This window comes from Amphibalanus amphitrite, unplaced genomic scaffold, assembly GCF_019059575.1.
Source record: "Amphibalanus amphitrite isolate SeventyFive unplaced genomic scaffold, NRLGWU_Aamphi_draft 000465F_arrow, whole genome shotgun sequence".
Taxonomy (NCBI): Eukaryota; Metazoa; Arthropoda; class Thecostraca; order Balanomorpha; family Balanidae; genus Amphibalanus; species Amphibalanus amphitrite.
This window is the reverse complement of record NW_024881959.1, coordinates 441,505-459,291: the sequence shown is the minus strand read 5'-3', so window position 1 is coordinate 459,291 and position 17,787 is coordinate 441,505. Positions and strand designations below refer to the sequence as shown.

The window sequence follows — 17,787 nt, the reverse complement described above, 5'->3', positions numbered from 1 at the left end:
GTAGTTTCACGGCGTCATTGTCGGTGTTTCACGGCAGTGAGGGTGATGACTGAACTTGGCAGAGTTGAGGACAGACGGTACGACGGGGACGGCAGTAGTGGCACGGGAGCCTGGCGGATGTGGGGAGCAGGGAGGGGACGGTGGATGTCTGCGCCTGCGGCGTCCGTTGCGGCTAGAACAGAGATCCCTCTGTGCGCCTCTGTTGGTTCAGCTGCCCGTCACGCAGCGATGATGTGTGTGTGTCGCGACTTGTGTCACCGACTTGTGACGTGCTCTGTGACGTTGTGTGACGCGCTGTGACGTTTGGCGTGTCGTGTCAAGGCTCCGGCACTCAGAACTGGCCGTAATTGGTGTGTTTTTCGCCCCGTCTCACAAAGCGGCTCTGTGGATGAAACAGTGAGGCGGCGTCGCGGACGGGCGCGTCTGAAGAACTCTCTGTCGCCACGGACCTTGACACGCTGTAGCGATAACGCGCAGCCTTGTTGACGCTACTCTGTCTTCTGTTTTGCGGGCGCGATAAAATGAATGAAAGGCAGCCACTTTGCGTCATCGCGATAAAGATGCCGCCGCCTCAGCTTGTTTGGAGGAGGAAGACTTTAAACTTCCGTTAGAGTTCTCCAGATTTTGTCGTTTTTCATGGCTGCATCGCGTGTTGCCCGGTGACGAAGACGTGAGGTTGATTTTGCATGACAATGTGTGGATCTTCACCTCAGCCGGCACGCAGGCGTATGCGCGTGGGCGTGTCTCACTGACCGGTTGACCCGTGTGACCTGGGGTCGGCCGCGCTGGTCAGGTGCGGGGTCCCGGTGTGGAATTACAGACATTCTCGTAAAGGTGTAATTGCCGCGGCCGCAGCCGGCAAAAAGGGTAAATGGGTGAACCGTTACGGGCTACACTACGGATGAGCGTCACCCAACTAGATGGGCAGTAGGACAGCATCGCGGATATGCAAATGATGAGTGACCTGTATTTGTGCGTTGAGGAACTCAGTTGGAACGAAATTGGAAAGTTGTGTCAGTTTTGTTGAATCAGAAAACGTTCATCACTTATTTCAAACGTCAGTCTGGATTCCAACAAGTGTCCCGAAATCGAAGCACACTGACCTTTCTTCGGAAAATAACGGCGTTCAATATCAATATGTTCTTTAATTCGACACAAATTAGTCTTCCCAAAACGGATACAGCTGAGCCTACCGTAATTTGCTAAAAATACAGGGCCTTTGCTAGGATCAAAATTAAGGATACTGATGGAGCTTTAACGATCGATTCGTCCACAAGGAGTTTCTTTGCGGCAGTGAGAACGCCACTAACGAGACGACATATTTCCGTCGTCATCTTGGACCAGTAGCTGAAGAAGTGACACACTTGTGCCTGTGTCTGACCTCATCTGTCTTCAGGGGTGACATCACCCGTCCTGGCGGGACAAAACAGACGCGTGACCGCGTGTGGCAGTTAGCGCACAGCCCTGTCATTTAAAGGGAGCAGTGGGCACTGACTACTGAGTAGTCGGAATACAAACACAAGATGGCTGATTTTATTTCTTTTAATAATAGGTCCAATTTAACCATCATTTGAAGATAGGGATGGCAATTATTAGGTCACAAGCTTTTTACTTCACTCAGCACTGCCTTTTTTCTTCTGAAGCCCAAAAGCATGGCAAAATACACCTTTTTGCGTTGTTCGATGGCCAATCAGCAAAACCCATTCGTCCGATCAGCACATAGGTGGCGCCAGTGAGAGGCATTCCGGCAAAACCTTCAGCATATGGGCAAAACGGAATGCTGATCCCACTCCACAGTTCGTCAGTTGGTATTACCTTCGCTATTCGCCATAACTGATTGAGTTCCGGCAAAACCTTTGACGATTTGGATAAATGCTTCGTCTTTCGTTAATATCCCTTCGCCGTTCACCAAAACATCCCCATGCTAATTTCGGCATTCCTCATAACATTTCGTCAAAACTTAAAACAGATCGCCCCTTTACAGAGAAGTATAAATATGACCGCGTTTATACAGTGCAGTGCGAGGCATAGGTGGCGAAACTTGTAGACCATTGATCTACATAAAAATCGGTAGCGTTTATGAGCGCCATAGGTACAATGTAGATGGACGTAGCTGACATGTTATCGGCTGTTTGAAAAATGGTCAGGCAACAGAGCAACAGGCTGGATAAGTTAACCCCGCCTCAAACACCAAGGAACAGGCAACAGGCTGGATAAGTCAGCCCCGCCCCAAAAACCAAGGTGTCCGGCCGGCAGGGCCCGGCTTGCCATCTGTCAGCCATTCCCTCGCGAGTCCGACCGGCGCGGCCGCCCGAGGCGTTGTCCCATGACATCGCACGGGCAGTGACGCGATAATGACGGCTGACTTCGTGGTTTGTATCGAAGCGTTTAGGAGTCCGACGCTCAAGAATCTACATGCCTACTCGGTATGGCGCCGGCAGTCTCCTCGTAGCTATGGTATAACTGCCTTTTTCGGAATTCAATGGTTAATTGGTTGCAAATTGCGCTGGAACTGTCATAAGCCTCATCCCTGAATGCGTGATTAACGTTAAACATTGAATATGGCTAGATAAGCACTACATCATTGACATTTTGATCATTGACGAAAGTTTTAAATAAACAGTCATTGTTTACGCACAGTACCGATGAATTTTGCACATCGACTAACCGTTTTGTGAAATGTCGAAGCATTATGACAATCTGACAAAGTGTTTTGCTTATGACGAACATTGTGCTCAATGACAATGAGTTATGCAGAATGGTTAAATGGAGTCCAGCCTGTTTTGCCGACCGTCTAACAGTGATGCACATCGCCGATGGGTTATTCTGAATGACGCTTGTCCAAACTGATGCCGAAATGGTTATGACGAATGGCCATCGAACAACGCAAAAAGGTGTACTTGCTTATGAATAGGTATAAAAAGTACCTATAGCCTTTCACCGTCCGTCCTGCCTCCTCATATGCTTTCTCTTTTGTTCACTGCTTCACTACAAGTACGAAGACGAAGGCGAAGCCATCGGCGGTTGGGCCATGTGTTCGCCCTTAGCTATTTCAGTACATCTTGTGCCCAATATGCTACCTGCCGACCCTTCTGAACCTGTTGAGTCCGCGAGCGACGTGCAGTGCACCTGATCGTCTGAGCACGCTCACGAGCCGGCCGCTGTCCGTCAGCACGGCGGGGGAGCCGTGCGCGGACGTGCTGCGCTTGATGCGCGCCTCCCACGCGCCAATTACGGGCCGTATCGCCGCGTGAGGGACCCGCAGGGCACGGGACGCTCGACGGCCCAGTTCTAGTGCGCTGTGGGACCTCTGGAACTCAGTGGGAGCTGGTGGGAGAGTGATTCACCGTATGAGCAGCAGACCCGTCCGACGGCGGACCGTATATCCGTTTTCATGACGGGACCTTGCTTCTGCACTTCTCGCCAATTGACCTCGTGAGAGCAGAAGCTCTCCTGCACGGCCTGGCAGGGTCGTGCGAGTCGGGTGACGAAACTTGCCGCCTCCCTAATGGATGGCCCATTGCGTTGACAGTTGACCGACCCCTGACCCTCACCCGGGGCCCTCTGAATGGCGCCCCTAATCGGACTCTCAGACGGGAGCACGCTGATTGAAACGGGTCTGCTCGGGTCGCTGCGATGGTGGCTGGATCAAGGACAAACTCACGAGCACCCCGGGCACGGGATGAGTCCCGATCGAGCGAGGCGCGAAATTATAACGCCAATGTTGACGCTAAGCGAGAGCTCGAATTATCCTCTCACGCCATGCCGTTTCGGACGTCCTAGATCATGTCACCAGCACTTCCACATGTGCAATAGCAGATGTCGCTGTCACATGCGATGACGCCAAAAATGGGAACCGCAGAGAGGCTTCGACAGACGAAATGAGGAGCACGAGGAAAACGGTGACATCGACGCCGGGCGGTGTCCTCTCAGGTCCATCCTCGGTGTCCTGGTGGACAAGAATGGCTATCAGGTGCACTACTGTCGCCACCGCCCACCTCTCTCGCCTGGCTACCCTTTCGGGAGTCGGCCGTGCATTCCTCAGAACCCTCCGCACCGAACCAAAACAGTCTCGCCCCGCCCCCACCCCAAGACAGTCTCCCTGGTCACTCGAGTTGACGGCTCGCCATGCTGACCCAGCTCATCCGGCCCACCTCGACGCCAGGTCAGCTCTCAGGGGAGGTCATCGCCCCGGCCGGACGGAGGTCACGCCTTTGGGCTGAGCCCGGAGCCGGTTCAGGGATGGGGGACCGGACGGACGTGTCGCGGGTGGCGCCGGGTGCCAGGCAGCTGATGGGATCCTGTCGGGTGACCTCAGCGGGCCTTAGCAGTCTGACACGGCTGCAGTCTGCAGTCAGATCGTCACATGAAGACGGTGCTCTCCCTCCCTCTCTCTCTCTCTCTCTCTCTCTCTCTCTCTCTCTCTCTCTCTCTCTTTCTCTCTCTCTCTCTCTCTCTCTCTCTCTCTCTCTCTCTCTCTCTCTCTCTCTCTCTCTCTCTCTCTCTCTCTCTCTCTCTCTCTCTCTTCCACTAATTCTCTCACATTATCGGTCATCTTATGACGAGGAGCACGAGAAGTAGTTCCTCATTGCGCACGGGCTCCACAGAACCTTGGTTTGTCTGTAGACTGACGCCCACCCGGCGTCCCCGCCCCTCAGCATTGTTTGGTCCGGTCCTGTTATGGGTGCAGCGATCAGCCAGCGGTGCTCAATCCGGTTCAAACGGTAGACGATAGATTGGCCGGGTCACGCGAGCCCCGCCGAAAATGTCGGCATCCACGTGCTGTGAAGCTCGTGATTCGTGAGCCGATTACTCTGTAATTTCCAGCAGCCTTTTTAGCCACAAGTCTTCACGTTCACGATCGAACCATGGATTGGCTATGGAATGCTGAAAAATTAGGAATGAAGGGAGGTGGTAGCATCTTGCAGGCGTGTTTACCCGCTTAGTGCTCGAGCATTGCTGCTGTGAGATAAAAGAGGCATTGCTGATGATTGACGACTTCAATAAACTTCATATTTGTCTAAGCTAAGTGAGTCTTAGTGTCAGATCACCAGTCAATATCATAAAAACAATGAAGTAGCGTCTGGTGTGCCTTCTCCTGACCAGTTGAGTCCAGAGGAGTGTGGTTGTTGGACCTGTTTGACTCCTCCTGGTCCAATAATCCGCCAGGGATTTTCGCCACACCCGAACATCGCCGGTGTCCGGTATACACAGGTGGACTGACTATTCCTGCAGGGGATTACATAATACATATCTCTAGTTCCGAGCTGGCTACCTACAAAAGAGAAGTGGCAATATGTTGAAAATCAAAGCTGGCCACGTGTTGCATGAAACGGTAGGTACGTCGCTTATGGTTGTTCACTTGATCATTCATGTGATATTGTGCATGCCAATTGACTGCCGATACGAATGGCAACTAAGCTCTAACGCTATAGGTAGTTATGTGATTATTTCAGAGCCCATTAGCGGTTATGTCGTGCCACATATATTTTACAGTATCGTGTTTTGCGTCTAAGGTTCTCCGTTCTTTGCACACTATTAGGGTCTCAATAATTTGTGAACCCACATCTCAACCTCAGCGATTCTGGACGCGCCAAGTCGCGCTGTTTTTGACCGCTCCAGATCGGTCACATCCATATAGGTCACGAGCTGGCCTGCCTCGGCTCCTGCAGGTCAGCGTTTTGGGTGCCGAGAAACGTTGGCCTGGCACTTAGCCGCACTAGTCAGCAAAACCATGGTTGAACGACCGAGTTTACCATAGCTGGAAACCCTGAAATAGATGTGTCTAGGTTCCAGCCGAAGGAAAATGGAAATGGAACGGAAAGTTGTAACGGTATATTATTCTCACAAGTCCACGTTTTAGGTTTTCCGTTTTTCAACTACGGGCTAAGGAACGGCATTTCGTCGCAGCTCTTCTCGGTAACTGGTATGTGTTCTGTAGGCTCCATTGTTGATACGTTCTCTTAGCATTGTTTGCTTCTGAGTTAACGGGCAAGTGATAAAAAGCCAGCTCCGAGCGCTGTGTACTCCACAGCTGCTGGCTATTTCACCGTTTTTCGCGATGCTCGTGAGGCAACTGTGAAATTTCCGTAGCCGTCAGCGTGTTGAAGGGAACAGTAACTGGAGTGTGATGTTTGCTCTTTAGTGGCTTAATGTTGACTGCACCTGTCACCTCAGAGTGTTTTTAAGCGGTTTTCATGGCTTTCGTGCTAATGATGGTCACTGAAACGCCATAAGTTGAATATCCCGTGAGATTTACCAGTTACCACCCATTTTCAGTGGATGAATAAAGCTGCTAACGATAGGCCGACAATTATAAGACATGTGAGATAGCACAGAAGAGCTCTTACAGCGGTATTTCATTCGAGCAGACTGTTCCTTGAGCCTAGTTTTGGTTTGAATGGGGAGGGGGGGGGGGAGTCGGACGGGACGGGGACGGGGGGGGGGGGGGTGCTGGACCAGGCGGCTGGGCCTCCAGGGACCTCTGGCAGGGGGGCGGCTGGCTGCTAACGCTTTGTTTATACTACGTGCACGGTGCCTTCCGGTCCATTCGCAGCTAGCCAGTACCGCCTCGCCAGTACACGCTGCACTCTAAGTGATATGTTAATTCGAGGAAAACGCCACACGAATGTCGACAATTTAGTTTACATTGCAATGCGATGTACGCCGTGACAGGATGTGACTCACATGTAGAGCACAGTCGTGATTTACAATGAGTTCGATTGATGCCTGTTTGCGTGACGTCCAGTGTCAGTTGACATGCACGATCGTGGCACGTTAATGAGCCCACATTACATGGCGCCGTGCGCGTCCGCTCAGGCCGGATATGACCTCAGCGCGGGCGCGGCCAAAAAAGACACCACCGACACACCGCTGTGGGTCGTTCGTTTGTCAATCACCGGTTCCGTTCGATCGCTGGTCGGTCGGGGTCAACCAGACACCCATCATCTGTGTGCTCGTCCGTCACAGACCCAATTAACCAAGCGCCGCCGCACAGAACGGAAGTCAAACCACTGCTCCCTATATAATCTGATGTGTATAAACTATGACGTCATCTGGTGACGTCACAAGGTCGTCGGTGCCTGTGATCAGGCGGGACGTTTTCTGCATCCCGTTTGCTCAGTGCCGCTGGTATGCGCGAAGGAAAACTCAGCAGTCGGTGCTGTGGGGACGGCCTTGTGAGCCACACGGTGTAAGGAAGTTTGCACAGCGCCCCAAAGATATTGTCGGAGGATGGCTCAGTTCCGTCTAAAATGACAAACAATCCTGTTACGATCCTCCCGATAATACAATTATATCGCAGGTGCTTATCTATCCTCCGTGTGAAGCGATTTGTCATAGGCATAAACCCTGTTGTTTCCTGTTTCTTGAACATGAACAACGAAAGTCAGCTGTTAGTCAAACACAGCTGCTACATCAGCACGACTATTGTTTGTGCACTTCCCCTTGAACTGCAGATGGGCATGGGGCAGGTAAATTAGGGACTGGGGCGATTGTGAACTTCGAATGGGCAAAGCTATAAGAGACTCTTGTTAAGATGTCAGTGCACCTGGGATAATCACTTAACTGCAATAACCATGAACAATGAACACTGTTTCATGTTTGATAAAGTGAGGTGCAAGAGCCGATGTGGCTTGATCGTTAAAACGTGCTGTCGAACTCCTGTGGGGGTAAGGGAAGTTATTCCTGGATAAGCGGTTTGACCACGTTCCGGAGAGTAGAGGAAAAAAGGCGACATGTGCGGGCGCTCGTGAGCTGCGTAACCTTCGGCCAACGTTTTTCTGGTGTCAGTCCATTTTAAGCCGACAGGAAATGTATCCACAATAGAACATTTTAATCCATGTCTCGTAATATCTACGGAGACTGATGTAGGTTAGCATTTTTAGCAGTCGTTGAGTGATTGTTTCATTATCAGGAAGCTGCGTTATCGGCTGCCAATTTATCCTCCTTTGCGCCAAGTATCTGACACGTCTCTCAATTCCTTAGTGTTCTTGTGCGTGATGCTGAGCGCCTTGTCCGAAGCCTTGCTCTGTCAGAGTCTCCTATGGTGACGGCTTACCGCTGTTCTTCGTTTCACGGAAGTTTAATGTGAACAGCTGGCCTCGTTCGTATCTGTTCTGTCTCTTGTCATTTGCTAATCCCAGTCCCTCCCCTCTACTGTCGGAATGTTGAAGAGTGCGTAGCTGTGTAACTTGGTCAGTCACATGTCGTTCTAACGTTATTTATCTCTGTCTTATAGACTAACCTCATCTCCCCTCTGTTCTTCAGGATGTTGAAGCACGTCCAGCTGAGCCCGTCGCGGCCGGTGGCGGTGGGCGGTCGCGCCGGCCGGCCCGACACCTGCAGTCTCAGCTCGTCCGTCAGCCTGGGCCTGGTGCCTGAGGGCACCCTCAGCAGCCGCAGCTCGTCCTACACGTCACTGAACGAGACGCAGAGCAGCGCGGCCAGCAGCAGCTCGCAGGGGGCGGCCAGCAGCGGCTCGCTGCCGCCACAGACCATCGTCAGCAGCCAGCAGCACGCCGACGGGCCGTCGGTGAGTCCGAGAGGGGAGGGAGGACTCCAATCCCTGAAACAGACTCTTTCCGCGTTCAGGAAATCGCATGCGAGAGCCTATTCAAATACATTATAATTCTTCCCGCATCAATCGCATCCGGGAGGTGCGTGCGATTGATGCGAGCGCGCTTCCATGTATTTGAATAGGTTCTCGCATGCGATTTCCTGACTGCGAAAAGAGTCTGTTTCAGGCATAGGAGGGGAGGGAGGACGCCCGGAGAGGGTCGGAAGGAAACGGAGAGAGGGGCAGCAGTGGGTGAAGGAGGTCTCGGTATGAGAGTGGAAGAGTTACCAGGAAAAGGGGAGAGATTCAGCATACCGGAAGACGGGAAAATATCTGCATTTGGTGGGAGACAGCTGTAGACTTGAGTACGTTACAAGTCTGCTGTCACGGGCGGTGCCGTTCCGAGAGGTCACTTAGAGATAGCAGTTAGTTGCATCCCTTCCACACTAGTATTTCATTGGTATGAAAGGACTCTGGTGCATCCAAGACATGCTCGTGTATACTGTATACCGTCTTATTTGCCGATTTGGCTTCTTAGTTCCGGATTAGCTCTTTCGCTCTTGTCACTTCATGTCTTCTACCGCGGGTCATAAATAGTCTTTTCTCAGACCTGTTTCACCGGTAACCGGGGACGTCCACGGCGTGCGACCTTAAGCGCATTTACATACATAAACCGTGCTGTAACCGGCCTTGAGTAGAGCGTTCGAGTTACACGACCGGCCTAAGCAATAAGCAGTAAGCATCCCATCATCCACAAGCCTCGCATCCGCCCACAATCCAGTCCACACGGCAACATCGGCTCGTATCTTTCCACGCCGCGGTCAGTACCGTTCCGCATCGGTTCGTATCCCTCCATATCGATCCATATCTCAGATCGAACCACAATAACCCCTCGCCCATACAGTGTTCAACCGATCATCTGGCTATCACCACACAAAGAACGGCGCTCACTTCCACCGGACAGTGGATTCGTGCGCCGACTCCCGGTTTAGCTGCTCTGAACGGCGCCTCGCCACGCCACGATGGCTCTATTGCACCGCTGTGAGTCGACGCTCGGAGCCGATCACTGCCGGCCCCGTCACGTTTTCGATACAATACGCGCGCTGTTACTGCCTGTAGCGCCCGGGGCCATTTCGGAGCGGATTCCCGAGTCCGTGTCTGAGATTCCTCGGCGCGGGCTGCTGGACGCTGCGGTATAGATTGGCCGGGGCGATGGGGGAGGGTCTGAACGGGTTCGGTCCGCTCGATCGGCGGATGTTGGTGGTGGTGGTATCGATCATGCAGTTCGTGCCACTCGTATCCTGGAGGGTGACCGGTTCACACCCGACAGAGGGCTGGAGATGAACGCCCTCCGGTCAGAGGAGGGCGGGTAGGTGGCCGAGAGATGAATACCCTCCTGTCAGTGAGGGTAGGAGGGTGATGGGGCCCGCTGCAGGGACATGGATAGGGCCAGTTTGGACTTGGGTTCAAAGTAACGGTTACACTGAAGCTGCTACCAGGTCGAGGACCCGCCACCAGCTACTGAAGTCAGTTGCAGGGGAATGCATTATTCATTGGTGCTCTGTGCTTGTCCAATGTCCATGTCACTATGCGTCGCGCCTAGAACTCTAGCTCGCAACCAGTTCACGGCTGCAAGCAGAAACGCACGAACGCACACCAGCGCATAACTCATATGCTAACAACCTTCATTCTAATCTTAGATTCCTAGTAGGTACTGTTATCAGTTCTATATCAGCCTTGGCGATTTATAGCTTGGAATAAATCATATAGCCGGCGGAAACTATGAAGAGAATCTCATCCCATTCGTTTTCATAACGGCACCGTAGACGTTCTCGACCGCCAAGCGGCCGCGGAGTATACATCGTTTGTTATTGATTCGCGGCGATCAAACAAACTTAGTGTGGCTCTCTGTCATCGTAGGCGTGATGATGTGTGCCTCGATGCGTCACCGTCGACATCAGACGCTCGTCCCGAGGGCCACCCACCGTCTCACAGGCCGTCTTTGGCGTGAAATGTTGCCGGTAAACACGCCGTAATATCGGCGGCTGCGATAGCGTAGACTCCCTCTCCGTCATGTGTCTCAGTTGGAGTAAATGGATAGACGGATTCCTGGCAGGAATCACTTCGAGTTCAACGTTCGTGCGAAGGACTTCTGGTTAAATGTAGCCATGGTGATGCTTTATTGGTGGGTTGTTATTTATGGGTTCGTGCTTATATTTCAGGATGACGGTGACAGTGACTGTGACCGCCGCATGTACGTATGAAATGTATATGCACCGGCTGTGGCTCGTCGCCGGCCAGGTAGACCGCCGGGACCGGCCGGCCGCGAGGGCGCCGGCCGCCCGGGCCCGGCCTGACCGGGCCGCCTGACCCTTCCGCCGCCGCGCAGCCTGGGAGGGCCGAGACGGGCCCCCTGTTTTTGACGGCGGCGTCTGGAATTTGTATTGTCCACGCCGGCGTCCCCGTCCCAGGTAGGCGCGCGGACCGGCCAGGTGCGGCTATTTTGGGACCGCTGCGCGTCGCTAGACGTGTTTTTCTTCTCCCTTCGTTTCCGGATCTATTCAGCCTCCCCATCTGCGCTATTCGTCGTGACCCCATTTTTCGTCATATTTAAGCTGATGTAAACATGTTTCTCGCCCTGTTCTGTTCTGGCCTCCGCAGCGTGCGGACGTGCCTCTGTCCTGTCGTAGCCGTCGCACCGTTCGTTGGACACCGCAATATAGAAATACCTCTTCAGTGCTGTGTCGGGAAGTGTGGAAGCAACGAGACACAGTGAGCAGCAGTGAGCGGGCGGAGTTAGAATCGGGCGTGTGCGGCGCGTGCGCAACTCTTCATTCTACACAAGTTACCTTACCTCCACTCCTCTACCTTTCCTGGTCTGCTGAATTGTGGGCCTCCTTGTCGCTTGAATTGTGACTTCTATCTCTACTCACTTAACCTTCCCATTTTACCCTTCCTGGTCTGCTGAATTGTGGGCCTCCTTGTCGCTTGAATTGTGACTTCTATCTCCACTCACTTAACCTTCCCATTTTACCCTTCCTGGTCTGCTGAATTGTGGGCCTCCTTGTCGCTTGAATTGTGACTTCTATCTCTCACCTGTGTCACGCTGAATTGCCGTGGCTCCTGGCTGCTGAATTGTGGCCATCCTTCATATCCGATCGATCTGCCTAAAGCCCTTCGCCTACTTGTGTTGAATAGGGTCGCACGAGTTTTATTTCACCCAAATGCCGTGGACCCGCTGGTCTGATTAGCCCCAGAAAGGAGTGTTTACAGTCCGCTCCGCCAGAGGAGAGTCGGGCGCCGCGCGGCGCGGCGTCCCGTCGAGCACAGGCCGGCGCGTGGCCGCGACATTTACTGGTCCTCCGGGCCGGATCTGAACCGGCAACATGTCAGCAACAGGAGAAACAGAACAGCCTCCTGCAGCAGACCTGGAAGAGAGCGTCCCAAGAGAGAAGCGTCATGAAGCGGTGAGCGAGGAGTTGAAGGTGCTGCGCCGGAAAAGGGGACAGAAGTTGGCAGCCTTTTCCCGCGCGTGCCACAGAGCAGAATTACTCATCGCCGTTCGTGGGAGTCGCTCAAGCTTAGAAGGATTGCTCGAGACAGTCGATGCGGCATTGGAAGGCGTCATCACAGCGAATGATGCACTGGAAGCCTGTCTGTCGTCTGAAACAGATAAGGCTGATGCAGAGAAGTACTGTGCCAAGGCAGAACGTGATAGAGAAGATATCATCGAAAGAATCACCCAGCATCTAGCGGAGCGCAGAGATGAGCCGCCATCAGACGCCGGCTCTGTCGTTTCTGTCGCTCAGAAGAGCCAGACGAGTGCCGTCTCAAGAGCATCTCAAGTCGAAGCAGAGGTTGCATCTAAGTTAAAAGCACTGCGCCTACAGCAGCTTAAGCGCAGGCAAGAAGAACAGCGACTGCAAGAAAGCCGAGAAGAAGAGAGACGGCGGCAGGAGAGAGAAGCCGAAAGACGAAGACAGCTTCAAGATGCTGAAGATGAAGCTGAAGCAGCCCAGCTCGAAGCTGATCTGCGCAGAGAGCTCAACGATGACCTCCAACACGAAAGGAGGAACGATTTCGAAGATGAGTTGTTTGCAACAAAGGAAGCCGGAATCAGAAGTCATCAGCGAGAAGTACAGCTGTGCTGTGAGAGGCCAGCTACCGCACCAAGCCATGAAATGGAGGAACGTCGTAAACAACCGGTCAAAGGTTCAGGATCTCACCAGATGAGGCACAACACGTCATGGATAGGAGAGCTGCGCAGTCCGCGTCAGACCCAGCGCGCAGAGAGCGCAGCTCCGTTTTCAGCCTTCGCGAAGAGTATCCCAAAACTGACCCTTCCGACCTTCAGTGGTAAGGCGTCAGAATGGCCGAGATGGAGCGGATTGTTCAAAGCGCTGGTGCATGATCAGCCGTCCCTCTCGGACACAGAAAAGATCGCCCACCTTCAGTCATCGGTGAGTGGACTGGCCCAGCAGACAATTTCTGGCATGTTATACGATGGAAGTCTGTACCACCAAGCGTTGAAAGCCCTCGAGGAGCGGTTTGGTCAAGATGACGATATCATCAAACACAACCTCAACAGCATCTTCAACGCCCCAGACCCGATGGAAGATGATGCAGAAGCGCTGGAAAGATTCCAAGCGACGGTACACTGCGCCGTGACTATCCTCCAGAGCATGGGGGCAGATGCTGACATTCACAGCAGTGATAGCCTGCATCGGACGGTGGAAAAACTACCTCGGGACCTGAGAAGAGAGTGGGGAAAGTTCTCGCTGGGACTGAAGCCGACCAGACCATCACTTCTAGACGTGGACTCGTGGCTGAAGACCCAAGTGAAGATCAGCAGAAGCTGTCCCAAGGGAAAAGGGGACGGCGAAGAAGTCGGCGCCAGGCAAAGAAAGGAACGCGCCGGTGAGACCGTCCAAAGACAAACCTTCTTCGCAGTCGCCAATCCAAAGCACAAGCAGATGTGCTCGGCATGTGAAGGCCAGCACGATCTGCAGCAGTGTCAGATCTTCATCGGGAAGTCTCCTGATGCCAGGCTCAAACACGCATTCAGCCAGAGATTGTGCCTCCACTGCCTCAGGAAGGGCCATCGCGTGGTAGACTGCCGAAAAGCAAGGCGCTGCGAAAGGGATGGCTGCAAGTACCGACATCACGCCCTTCTCCACGGCAGTCGGCCAGTCAGGTCGCGACAACTTGATGACCCAGTGACAAAGCCTGATGCAGGCAACGATGGAGCAGACGCAGCAGCACCGGGGGCGGCGCATGTCCTCGACCCAGATCCGGCGCTACAGGTGATGTTTGTGCAGAGCAGAGTCAGCGCTGGAGAGCTCCTGTCCGAGCAGAAAGGGGAGTCGCGATCTACAGGAGCTTCCAAGACCAAACACAGCCAGCCAGTGCCACAGTCTCCAACACGACTCCAACACGCCGCGGGACATGCGGCCGCTCGCCCGCGTGACCCAGGTGTTGCCGGGACCAGATGGATGAGTCCATTCTGTCCAGATCAAGGCGGCAGGACGATGCGAGGATAGATGGCCCGGCGTCAAGATTGAGGTGCTGGAAGTAAAGTGTGCAAATGCTGAGAACAGTTATGTAAATATGTGTATCGTGTTTCGTTCGCGCCAGCCGGTTAGAGAAAGCCGACGATTGCTCGCCCTCTCCAGACGCAGCCCAGTCGAGGCCGTCTACCAGCCGATACATCAGCGGCGGTACTGTGTTTAGTGTTCTCGTGGAGTCGAACACGGGGGGCGGGATGTGACCGCCGCATGTACGTATGAAATGTATATGCACCGGCTGTGGCTCGTCGCCGGCCAGGTAGACCGCCGGGACCGGCCGGCCGCGAGGGCGCCGGCCGCCCGGGCCCGGCCTGACCGGGCCGCCTGACCCTTCCGCCGCCGCGCAGCCTGGGAGGGCCGAGACGGGCCCCCTGTTTTTGACGGCGGCGTCTGGAATTTGTATTGTCCACGCCGGCGTCCCCGTCCCAGGTAGGCGCGCGGACCGGCCAGGTGCGGCTATTTTGGGACCGCTGCGCGTCGCTAGACGTGTTTTTCTTCTCCCTTCGTTTCCGGATCTATTCAGCCTCCCCATCTGCGCTATTCGTCGTGACCCCATTTTTCGTCATATTTAAGCTGATGTAAACATGTTTCTCGCCCTGTTCTGTTCTGGCCTCCGCAGCGTGCGGACGTGCCTCTGTCCTGTCGTAGCCGTCGCACCGTTCGTTGGACACCGCAATATAGAAATACCTCTTCAGTGCTGTGTCGGGAAGTGTGGAAGCAACGAGACACAGTGAGCAGCAGTGAGCGGGCGGAGTTAGAATCGGGCGTGTGCGGCGCGTGCGCAACTCTTCATTCTACACAAGTTACCTTACCTCCACTCCTCTACCTTTCCTGGTCTGCTGAATTGTGGGCCTCCTTGTCGCTTGAATTGTGACTTCTATCTCTACTCACTTAACCTTCCCATTTTACCCTTCCTGGTCTGCTGAATTGTGGGCCTCCTTGTCGCTTGAATTGTGACTTCTATCTCCACTCACTTAACCTTCCCATTTTACCCTTCCTGGTCTGCTGAATTGTGGGCCTCCTTGTCGCTTGAATTGTGACTTCTATCTCTCACCTGTGTCACGCTGAATTGCCGTGGCTCCTGGCTGCTGAATTGTGGCCATCCTTCATATCCGATCGATCTGCCTAAAGCCCTTCGCCTACTTGTGTTGAATAGGGTCGCACGAGTTTTATTTCACCCAAATGCCGTGGACCCGCTGGTCTGATTAGCCCCAGAAAGGAGTGTTTACAGTCCGCTCCGCCAGAGGAGAGTCGGGCGCCGCGCGGCGCGGCGTCCCGTCGAGCACAGGCCGGCGCGTGGCCGCGACAGTGACCGTATTTCAAATAGTGATGCGTCATTGCATGTCGTTTACATCGTTAGGAAGTGACGGTTGTGAACCACCCTCGGTGCTGACAAAAGTGCCAGCCCTAATGAAAGGTTCCTTCTCACTTGCTGTAATTGTGTCAGCGTGTCACTGTTCAAGGCCACTCCGACACCAAAGCTTGTACCAAAGCATACGATATTGAGTTTTACAAAGTCGATAAATGGTTCGTAGGGCATGTTTTCCTGTTCGATTTGAGCCAGTTAATTAGTTCACCATCACCATTCACTTGTCGGAGTTTCTTCCTGGCACCTGGTTAGACTTTATCGTAGTTATGAGCGTCGCTCAAAGATGAAAATATCATGCTTTTGGTCTCCAATACACAAATTTCCTATCAATATAGTCTAATCATCGCTGCAAAATAGCTCATAACTATGCGTTTGGCCCGGTATTCGGCGGTGGGACGATCTTTGCAGTCATCGAACACCTGACTTTTTAAGAACGGCTACTTGCTTGTCTTGGTTTTTATGATCATGCAACGATTTCAGTCACGCTAACTGTTATGCTTCAACTATAATAGCTATAAATCACCCAGAAATATAGCGCAGTTGATTAGCCCCTGGGAGACTCTGTCATGATATGGCCAAATGGTGTGCTTTTGTGTGTTTAATTCGCACAATTAACGTGCAATGAAAGTGGAATGCAATCGTGTAATGTCTGTGACAGCCAGCTCGTGTGAATCCCGTGAGAACATTGAGCGAAAGTAAGACCGTCCTCGTCTACCGTGGTCCGTCTCCGGTCTCATCAGTCATCTGCACCGTTCACGTCTGATCTGCCTTTCCTTTCCTACTGGATTTAGGCTGGGACTAATTTGAGTGGTTCTCGAGATTTCTATTGTTCTTGATTCACCGAACTGTAAAGAACACCTGCCTTACTTGCTTCACATATGTGTTGAAGGCTTTAACGCACATAACGTATTTCGCACCGCATTTTTCGTCAATTTACGGGGCCTTATCAAAACCATCACATTGACCTTACATCAGATCGTGTTTCAAATCACATTGATCTGTGGCTGTAATGACATATTGACATCTCATTCACGTCCCGAGTTCTTAGTTTTTGCACTTTTCCACCAGGAAAACGGCTGCAATCACCGAGAGCACTGCACCTGTCTACCTTACCGATTGCCTCACCGCTGTCCCAGCCACCCTCGCGTGGCTCCACCCATTCTCCGTACCCCCAGATTTTATCAGCAGTCCTGTTAGACACAGCACGACAAAAATCCGCCGAAAACGTCTGCCGCTGGAGCCGAGCCGCCCTCTGCGGTTGGGCTGGTATCGGCTGGACCTCCCCAGCGTGGGCCGCGATCCTTCGACCTGGCGAACCAGTCGCTATCCGCTACCCGAGCAGTGCGGCACGCCTGCCACCGGTGCACCTGTGCGCGAGGAACATGTGCACGCGAGTGACCCGCTCTGTGGTGATGGCAGATAACAGGAGCGTCCGTCTTTCTGTGACCTCTGCGCTGCCCCGTGGACGTGTGGCGACCTCTGTTACCTGTCCGGGTCACTCCCCGGACCACACCGTGGTTTACGCCTCAGGTTATACCCAGAGCGTCTCACCAAGAAGTCGCCGACCGTGTTACGTCTCGAACTCCACCACGAGCGCCCCTGTGACGCTGTCCTCCTCTCGGCCGCCGCAGATTCCCGTCAAGGTGTACGCACGGTGCCTTCGGTCCGACATCGAGTACAAGACGCTGAGCGTCACCTTCGACACAACCTGCCGCCAGCTGGTGTCGACGCTGCTCAACAAGTACCGGATGAAGCACCGCGACCCGAACCTCTTCTTCCTCACCATGGAGGTCGGCGTGAGGTCGGCAGGTGAGGCTCGCGAGGGGAGGAGAAGGGAAGAGGGAGGGATGGGAGGGAGACTGTGGAAGGAGAAAGGCTAGCTTTGGGGGAAAAGGTGTTGAAGGGTGGAGGCGCCTATCTGATTGTTGCTGAAGTGATTCATTGCTTACTCCGAATCTGTTTTGACTTTCGGTCTTTAAGCACCAACATGAGTTGTGCCAGGGAAGCTAATGCCACGAAACGTCTCAAACCTATCTAAACAGGTTATGTATATGTCCCGTTAAGTCAAAGTCATCAATATGTATGTGCCTCTCGTGTCTCGGAAGTGCATATTGCTTGCTACCAAAGCGTTACGTGAATTCTTTTGGACGATCAAGAGTAATAGAAACCAGTGTCAAACAACAGCGTTGCGGCACCAGGCGACGGGGGGGACCCTGCGGCGCTAAATACGGGGCGACATTATACTTTGCACCTACAGGTGACCAGTAGCCCAGCAGATGTCCAGCTTGCTGACATAA

General features: G+C 53.3%; 2 protein-coding genes across 2 annotated transcripts in view; both read left to right on the top strand.

Annotated features, from left to right (window-relative positions):
* The window catches only part of LOC122392014, a 72,073-nt gene that overhangs the window by 39,215 nt on the left and 15,071 nt on the right, over positions 1-17,787 (top strand). The window contains exons 2-3 of the mRNA XM_043386427.1: positions 8,269-8,533; positions 17,122-17,299. Of these exons, the coding sequence (XP_043242362.1) occupies positions 8,270-8,533; positions 17,122-17,299 (442 nt within the window). The 5' untranslated portion in view covers position 8,269. The remainder of the gene's footprint in view (positions 1-8,268; positions 8,534-17,121; positions 17,300-17,787) is intronic.
* On the top strand, positions 12,509-14,896 carry LOC122392013. The gene is made up of 2 exons (XM_043386426.1): positions 12,509-14,062; positions 14,108-14,896. Exons 1-2 carry the CDS (start codon positions 12,739-12,741, stop codon positions 14,116-14,118), a joined length of 1,335 nt encoding a protein of 444 aa, XP_043242361.1. The 5' UTR covers positions 12,509-12,738; the 3' UTR covers positions 14,119-14,896.

Coding starts and splice junctions, on each gene's coding strand:
- LOC122392013 (XM_043386426.1), top strand. CDS start 12,739: ATGGAGGAACGTCGTAAACAACCGGTCAAAGGTTCAGGATCTCACCAG.